Genomic DNA, 9,199 nt, shown 5'->3' with positions numbered 1-9,199 from the left:
TGTATCGTTCATTCTAATTCATACTGAAAAAAATAGGACCAACATAGGATAGTTAAATCTTGTTTGTGTTTTATTTACTAATATGTATATTTTTCTTTCATAATTTCATAATTCTTTCATAATTAATTTCACTAATAATTAATACATTTGACAATATTTTATGTTTATAGTAAATGTCTTTTGAATTCAACAACAGAACATATTTTAATTAAAAATACTTGAATCAGCTAAATCAACTGAACAGATCATTACTATTTTTTCATATTGTGACAAATACGTCACATTGGTTTTTCTGAGACAATTACCCGATGTGACTTACAGTATCTGTCACAACAATATTTGATTCACTTTTAAGTCTACGTGCTGTTTTAGAGGCTTTCACTGTATTCCGTTAAAACAGTAAACTTCTCTAGGGGACACTCTGCAAAGCTGCCATGTTAAAGCAGACAAACATAATGTTACTAGTAACACCTGTACTTTTGATACTAGGACAGGTTAAAAGGTCTGCTGTGAAAAAGGTCTATTTTTTACTTTTTATGCAGTGAAGTCTGAGGTGTGTTCTGTTCATTAAAAACACACTGGTGAGAGACTATATATATATATATATATATATATATATATATATATATATATATATATCCAGATCTGAGTCTTGGGAAAGTACTGTAGAGTACTGTAGAGTACTGTAAGTGAACAGTCAAAGGACAGGACCCACTGCATTGATTCATAAATATTTTATATACAAAATATTGTTACAAGTATATTCAACATATGTCACATTAGAATAATGATAACTACTTTACATACATTTGATCCATCTTCATATTTCACAGTACATACATGAAAAAGATCACAATTCTAGTACTTTTGTGTACAATAAATACATGCTCTGGTCATAGGCTAAGTACAAACTTACGGTTAGTTTTGAACAGAGTGCAAGAGTTCAGTTGTCACTACAGCTGTGGCCATTGTAATATAACATATACTGCCGATAAATGTGTGTTCAGTTTAATGCAGCAGAACAAACTCTAAACTAGTTTCATCTAAATTCTACCAGGAACCGTTTGAGTTTGGAGCCAAAGTGCAGCTAGTTTTGGCAAACGTGCAGTGAGAATTGGGACATCTACAATGGCCACATCTGTCCGCTAACAACACAACACGTGTGTGAAGAGAGATAGTTGAACATGGCTCGCTGAACACTTGCGTTCCTTGGCACATAGTAAACATACAATAAGTGTGGATCCAACGCAGTTACACCTCAGTAAATTGAACAACCTGCCTGCGTGTTTTGTTTTCCATCCAGGTCAAAGTTTGTAAAGCGAATAAAGCAAAAAACACCAATCCCATATTCATAAACACATGATTGGTGCAGTATGTAACCTACATGCATGGCAAGGCTGAAAGACTTTTGTTTTCATCCAATTTAAAACTACACAAAAATAAAATTCTTAGAGGTCTATTTCTGGTTCTACACAAAGGAAAAATAAAGGTTGTCAACCTTTGGTTGTGTCCATTCAGAGCGGGTCAACATGTAAACAGAGTCCACAGTCACAGTTTGGCAAAAAACGAAATTCAAAACCTCTGACACTGCATTTCTTCTCCACAGTCCAGAGGTGTGTCAGATACTTTAAACTACTATACCCATAATTCCTTGCTTCCTAAAAAAAAACAAAAACAACGCCTTTTTTTTACTTTACATGTCAGTGTTGTAGAAGCCATTCATGTTTCAAGTGTCTCTGACTCCCACTGAGGACGGTTCTGTTTTAAGGCAACGTAATTCATAAGAATAAATGTCGATAAATTGAAATTCATACCTCAATGTGACTACTTTTCAAGGTTTCTTTATATTCAGTCTGGGAAATATAGAAACAGAGGTTTATCGCTAAATAGGCGACACACATTAAAAGCATCTTGACGCACTTCTTTATGATTCAAGTTAATCAGAAGATGCCCGTCCTGCAGGAGCAAACTCTCTAGAAACTCTGCAACTTCATAACATTCACTCTGGTTTGACATATTCTGACTACTTCTTCTTTCTGCAAGATGCATCTGGTGCTGCATGGGTCACAAAGGCTTGAAACAAAGGATTGTAACACCTGAAGCGGCCGATGTGCGTCGCACACCAAGTTAAATGCAAAATGAGAAACACATAATCCTTTTAAATGAGAACCATAAGCTGTTCTACTTTTGTTCTTTTGCACAAGTTCCAAAATTCAAATTTTTAAGCAGTCTCCATTAGTTCCCTGCTAAAAACACTCAAACTCATGCCGAGTATGACGTTTGTTTATCTTAATGTGTTTTTGTGACACTTATTATCTGGTTCAATGTCATTTTTTGGGGGGACCAGAGTCAACAGTGGTACCGATGTCTGTTTGCAGTCAAAAGGCCTCAAAGGCTCAAACAGTACAAGAATCACTCTCAGCTCATAGTCATCGTTATTTAGGATAAACAGTTATCTAATAGCAGTCAGGATTAACTGCTCACGTCCATTCGGTTTTTCATTCCCGTCCATTCATTCCAGTGAATGTACGTTTGGTTAAAAAGCTGTGGATCAGCAGCTCTGATGGCCAACAGATGGCAGATTTAGTTTGCTACGGACGACCAAAATAGCTCGTCATCACTATCAGAAGATGAAGAAGATCTCAAGAGTTTCTCTCCAATGAACTGAAAATATTTTTCTCCCTCTGAGTTGGCGGTTTTAACCCCTTTCTGTCGCTTGATAGTTAAGATATTGGTCCTGTTAGTTGCTTCTTTTTCATCATTTTGAGAAAGAATCTCCTTCCGAAATGTGATTGAAATACTTTTCTTTCTTACCATATCATTGACAAAACTTGCTTGTGTCTACTGCGTCTTTTGAAGGATGTCCTCCATGTCAGAGGCTTCAGAGGCCCGTGTTCACTGAGGATGAAGATGACAGCGCTCATAAACAACAGACGAAGCCCTGACTCTAAACGCTGACCGTGATCCGTGTCAGCGCCACATTTTTTTCCAGTAAATCTCCGATCTTGAGTCACGCGTCTCTGCTCATCTGCCCTCCTCCACGGGGCGGGTTTCAGATTTCAGCTTGACGACCTCCTTGGCCACCTCGTCGGCGGGCCGCTGGGACAGGATGCGCATCACCGTCAAGCCCGTCTCGTCGGTCTGGATGCGCGGCCCGAGCGGACACCAGCACACGCAGCTCTTGCGGTCGGCGACGTCGCGCAGCTGAATCACGGCCACGCCGACCACGCGGTCCGCCCGGCCGAAACAGTAATCCTTCACCGTCACCTGGAGCTCGTAGCAGTCTGGGGATTCCTTACCCAGGACACTGCGGAGCAGAAAGGGGGGAAATCAAAGATCAGACTCTTTATCTCACAAAACACATTTCAGATGTCAGAGTTCAGATCTCAAACCCACAACTGGAAAGCCTCGTTGAACTTCGCCGACCAGCTGTTGTTCTTGGATTTGGTGGTGAACTTGCGCTTCTTGTCGGCCAGGAAGGGACCGATCATGGAGACGTCGACGAAAGGCCGGAACATCCCTGATGTCTGCCACTTCATGTCGTTCACTGCGATGACTGGATGGATGGAGATGTGGGAGAACAGAAGGGGAGAGAGGTAGAGAGTCAGTTGATGATTGTGCTGTTGGATGTTATCTTCAGGGCTGTCCTCAAACAAAGAAATTCTTAGTTGACTATCAACTATGGATTTAAGATTTGAATTAAAAACAGTATGTAGTAGAGAGCTTTGTGTAAATGTTTGTGTATTTTGAACTTCACCTCTGACGCTGACTTTGCGCTCCTTCCCGAGCATCATGTCGATCTGCAGAATGGCCTCTCCGATGGGCTTCTCTATCCCCGAGCCTGCAGAACACGAACCACCACGCCACACGTCAACATGATTCAACAGCATCTTTTTATTCTCATCGTGATCTCGTTATATTTTTCTCCAAGGTAAAAGAAGCTGAAAGGTTTCATGTGGAACCCAAGAAAACCCCTCATCATCAGAGTGTCGTGGACTTACCCCTATCAGGTCGAATCTTCTCATTGCCAGTGATTCTGATGCCCATCCCATCATGCACTGAGGGGACAGGAAAGAGCAGAAAGGTTAAGGACACTTATATATATATATATATATATATATATATATATATATACTGTGTATGCATTAGTGTGTGTGTGTCTAAGATTACCTTGGGTGTGTTGAGTGGTGACAAAGGTCTTGATCAGAGCGTCGGTGCTCTGCGAGTAGAGGGAGAGGGCGTAACGCAGTGAAGCCAGTTCAGGACTTTTCTCCACAAACGCCTTCTTCAGCCCGTTTCCTCCTGCGTGGAAGTATTGCTGAAAGAACAAGAGAGGTGAGAAATGAAACCTTTAAAGGGACAGTGTGCAGGATTTAGTGGCATCTACCGGTGTGGTGGCAGATTTCAACCTACTGAATGCTCCTCCGCTCACTCCGTCCTCCCTACTCCAAGTTCACACTACTAATGACACGACTTTAGGAGCAGCTGGTACCAGGGTTTAGCACTCTGCGGCTCACGTTACTGCAGTTTCACAAGCGCATCGGGAAACTATGGTGGTTGTATAAAAACTTAAAAGACTCTCTCTAGAGCCTGTGTTTTGGTTTGTCCGCTCTGGGCTACTGTAGAAACATGGTGGTGCAACATGGCGGACTCCGTGAAGACCTACTCCCTATGTGGATAAGAAGGGCTCATTCTAGACTCACGAAAAAACACAATAATTCTAAGTTTCATGTCATTACACACTAATGAAAACAATATTATATTCCATTTCTGTTAAAATATCCCCCAAAATCCTACACACTGTTCCTTTAAGGTAGAAATACAGAAAAAAGTACGTTATTACTCCAAAATGAAAATTGCATTGCTTAAGTAATGAAATGTAATAAAAAGATAAAAACAAAAAATATGTACCACACTCTAAATATATTTATAGTGCCGAGTAATATTCTAGTATGTAGTATGTAATCAACAAGAATAATGTAATATACAGGAATACATTTACTGACAGAATACAATCTTATACTGTATGTTGAATATCTTCAAAAATCTTCTTCTTGTTGTTAAAAACATTCATATTAGTCTTTTCTTTTTCTCTCCAGTAAATCCAGATTGCATTTAACTCAGTTTGATTCTGCTGAATAATTAGATATATGGACAGTAAGCGTTTTTATATTTAATAAAGCAGTGTTTCAAATCTGGTGGCAACATTTAAAAAGTACAAAAAGTATCAAGCATGCAGGAAATGTTTTTCATTTTGACAAAATAACTGTTAGAAGTCTGAGTTTGTCTTGGCTACAAAGACATGAACGGCACAGAAACGTTTAATAATGACAAAGAATCGGTAAATGTCTCATGATTGAAGCGTGTAAATGCAGAGGACAGTTTCAGTGTTGTTTCCAGCTTGTCGCGTGAATGTGCAGGTCTCCACCAACCTTGATCGTCTCCAGCCCGGCGTCGATGATTATACACTGTTTGGGCGTCAGGGTTTTGGCTTCTCCGCCTCCCTGCTCAACCAGAGTTCACAGACGTTAGACAAACTTTCAAAACAAAGAATAAATACAGACGAAACAGAAACACAACGATATGAATACATCTACACTGTGAACTTTTAAGGGAACACATTTCCTCCATTATGAGCAGAACAGCAGTTTGTGGTTAAGTCTTGTCTTTGAACTCCTCCCATGAATGCCAAAAAACGTTTTTTTATTATTTGTAATTTATTTTAAAAAATAAGCTAGAATATGGCTTGAGCATATTTCTTATGAATTGCACTGTATGTACATTGCACATCCTAGTTCAAACACTAGACGTCAACTATATTTAGTGAAATATTATTGTCTTTTGGCACAGACACCAATATTTTACCATATCTGCCTGTTTCATGTGTTACATCTCAATATTAGACACATTTACATCCGACATTAACATTTGCATCGTAATCTCTTCAGTGAGCCCTGAAAACCAATATTTGTTTTAACTTTACTTATCTTCTTATTTACACAGATCATCATAATATTTTAAGTGGTTCTGTTTCAGAGTTTTGTGGTATTAGTTGTAGTATTAAATTAATTTAAATTAAATTTAAGAGCAGGTGAAACTGAAAACTTCTGAAATTCTGAAAATAGCACATTGGGGTTTTCTGGTCTTTGTGTTGCAGTCTAAAGCCCCCATGACTCTGAAATATCAGTTGATGAATCCATGGCGCTGTCCGTGGTGCTGAAGTAGCAGACGTATTTATAACTGAGACTTTTTCTCAGAGTCCCGCACTTCTGTGTATGAAGAAATAGAATCCCAAAGAGCCGTGCATGAGGCTGAGTGCTAGTCGCAGGAGAACGACACCAACCAGCTTCATCCTCTGGTTAAAAAAAAACAAATGAAATAAAACAAACAACCCTTTTCTACAGCCTGCCTGTGTGTTACCTTGAGACTGGACAGTCCTTTAGCTGCTGTGAGGAGCTGGGCCCCCTGCAGAGAGAGAGAGAGAGAGAGAGAGAGAGAGAGAGAGAGAGAGAGAGAGAGAGAGACACAGAGCGAGAGAGAGAGACAGAGAGAGAGAGACAGAGACAGAGCGAGAGAGAGAGACAGAGAGAGAGAGAGAGAGACACAGAGCGAGAGAGACAGAGAGAGAGACAGAGACAGAGCGAGAGAGAGAGAGAGACAGAGAGAGAGAGAGAGAGACAGAGAGAAAGAGAGAGAGAGAGAGAGACAGAGAGAGAGACAGAGAGAGAGACAGAGACAGAGCGAGAGAGAGAGACAGAGAGAGAGAGAGAGAGAGAGAGAGAGAGGGAGACACAGAGCGAGAGAGAGAGAGAGAGAGAGAGAGAGAGAGAGACAGAGACAGAGCGAGAGAGAGAGAGAGAGAGACAGATAGAGAGAGACACAGAGCGAGAGAGAGAGAGAGAGAGACAGAGAGAGAGAGACAGAGACAGAGCGAGAGAGAGACAGAGAGAGAGAGAGAGAGAGAGAGAGAGAGGGAGAGGGAGACAGAGAGAGAGGAGATAAAGAGAGATTATATTGGGATATTTTCATGCTTCACAAAAGACACAAGGCAGTAATTCAGAGTGACTTTCACATTCACGGAGGAAATCAAACTCGTGCAAAGATCATTTCAACACTAGGTGGCAGCAGAGCACAGCTGCTGATCTTACTGGAGCTGAGATACCAGATGTTAGACATGATCCAACACTACAGATAAGGATGTTAAATACCTTCCATTCATAATCAGTTTGGAGAGACTTTAATATTTAATTTACGACGGTAAACATAGTGTTCACTGTGATGTTTTTGTCAAAATGACTTGTTAATGGTAATGTGCTTCAAGCTCTGCTACTTTAGAGCATTTAGAGAAACCTGTGTGCTGCAGTCACTTAATTCATGAGCCTTTGGACACAAAAAGGAAAACAACAACAACAACAATATGAAAGTGAGTGAAGTCGGTCACTTTGTGCGTTATAAACTGTCGATGCTTTCAGAAAAAATACGAGTTTTCAAAACAGTTTCTGCCCGCTGCGCCATTTCCACAAGACAAAAACACGACTTTGAAAAACACATTAATGAGGAAATCAATACAGAAAAAAAATCATAAGTGGCTAAAATGGCTGGCAATAATAAGCAGTGTGTGTGATTTGTACCGAATGAGTAAAAACATGCCCAAACATTGTCCTCTCATAATTGTGAGTTTTTCTATCTGCTTCACCGTCCTCTGATTACTCTCATCAGTGTGCACAGCTCGACAGAAGAAAAGAAATGAGGAATATGGATTACTCATCATAGAGCTGTTTTTTCATTATCTTGTGTCCATGCTCTTATTCTACTGTCGTTGTGAGGACCAGTCTTAGACTTTATGATTGATATTTTTACAGCAGAGGACGGGTTTTGACAAGGAAGAACATAAAGAGTAAAAACGATTTCTGGTTCTGCTTTATTGATTTTGATCCTTTTTTTGAGTTCTACAATACTGTGAAGCACTCTTTCATGGATACAATGAGGTCTAGCTCCTACCAGGCTGTCGTTGCTCTGAGGCAGGACGAGGGTCTTCTCCAGGCTGCTCAGGACGATCTTCCACAGATCCTTCAGGATCCTCTTCAGCACCGTCTTCTCACAGATGTCAGCAAAGATACTGAGACTGGATCACACACAAACATCATGGTAGAGGTTCAGTCTACAAGCATCAAGAGTCCAGCAGTTCTTCAATAATGCACTGTCTTTGTTTTTCATTAGTGACCTAAGTGCTGTATGAAAGAGTGGACACAATGACACAATTACAAAACAAACAAATGAAAACAGAAAATCAGAAACAAGATAATTATGGCTTTTAAAAACATGCAGATTAACCAGTTAGATGGCTACAATGTAAAATATGTGCATAATGTATCCTGGATGTTTGATGTGTGTATTTGAGACATAAATATGTGTCAGATGTCGAAAAAACTACTTTCAAAACTTATGTTATTTCTCTTGAATATAAATGAGTTATGGCCGGCCATGTCAGTTTGAAACAGTAGAGTCTAAATGCAACAATACTTTTACAAACACAAAACTCTATTTCTGTAAATGCTAAATTGGCACTTTCCAGAAACGTTGACAAGCACTGAAAACCCCTAAAACTACCGGGGACATGCTGTTAAATGTTCTCATTCTTTACAGGTGCGACTCCTGGCCTAATAATAAGCTCAGTGGGAGGGTTTGTAATCTTCTTCTAAAACATCTCTTGTTATTTCTTATTTGTTTAAACTCTCATTACATCCCGACAGCAATCAATCAAATGCTCTGACAAAAACACGAAAACAAATCCCGTACTCTGACTGTAGCAGGACTGTAATAAGCCCGTCCAATCATTTCACTCTGGCTTTATTGAAAATGCAGATATGCCAGTTAGATGGGTACAAAGCTAAACCTGTACCGCTCGGTCTAATTTATAACAGCACTGTATGCAACCAAACCACATTTTAATTTGGGTAAATATTCCAACCATGGTATAAATTACATAAGTAAAAATAACAGTGACACTGGATTAAAACAACCCCTTGTTTTGGATGGTTCTCTACACTTGAGTACCCAGTAAAGTCAAATCCTTACTGGTGATATATTGACCCCAATAATTCATTTTCGACTCGATTTGATAAATAAGGGAAGGCAAAACATTAGTGGTTTCATGAGCAACAATAACTTGTGTGTGTGTGTGTGTGTGTGTGTGTGT

General features: G+C 39.8%; 1 protein-coding gene across 1 annotated transcript in view; it reads right to left on the bottom strand.

Annotated features, from left to right (window-relative positions):
• Positions 1 to 719: 719 nt before the first annotated feature.
• The window catches only part of LOC137879847 (protein unc-13 homolog B-like), a 69,688-nt gene continuing 61,208 nt past the window's right edge, over positions 720 to 9,199 (bottom strand). Inside the window, exons 22-29 of the mRNA XM_068720776.1 lie at positions 8,002 to 8,125; positions 6,421 to 6,465; positions 5,433 to 5,504; positions 4,171 to 4,318; positions 4,002 to 4,058; positions 3,758 to 3,841; positions 3,397 to 3,556; positions 720 to 3,307 (exon numbers count right to left, since the gene is read on the bottom strand). Coding sequence (XP_068576877.1) covers positions 3,025 to 3,307; positions 3,397 to 3,556; positions 3,758 to 3,841; positions 4,002 to 4,058; positions 4,171 to 4,318; positions 5,433 to 5,504; positions 6,421 to 6,465; positions 8,002 to 8,125 — 973 coding nt within the window. The 3' untranslated portion in view covers positions 720 to 3,024. The remainder of the gene's footprint in view (positions 3,308 to 3,396; positions 3,557 to 3,757; positions 3,842 to 4,001; positions 4,059 to 4,170; positions 4,319 to 5,432; positions 5,505 to 6,420; positions 6,466 to 8,001; positions 8,126 to 9,199) is intronic.

Source organism: Cebidichthys violaceus, unplaced genomic scaffold (assembly GCF_023349555.1).
Source record: "Cebidichthys violaceus isolate CVI_PGR_0920_01 unplaced genomic scaffold, fCebVio1.0.p SCAF_26, whole genome shotgun sequence".
Classification (NCBI taxonomy): domain Eukaryota; kingdom Metazoa; phylum Chordata; class Actinopteri; order Perciformes; family Stichaeidae; genus Cebidichthys; species Cebidichthys violaceus.
Note: the sequence above shows the minus strand (reverse complement) of the source record. Positions and strands in the feature narration are given on the sequence as shown.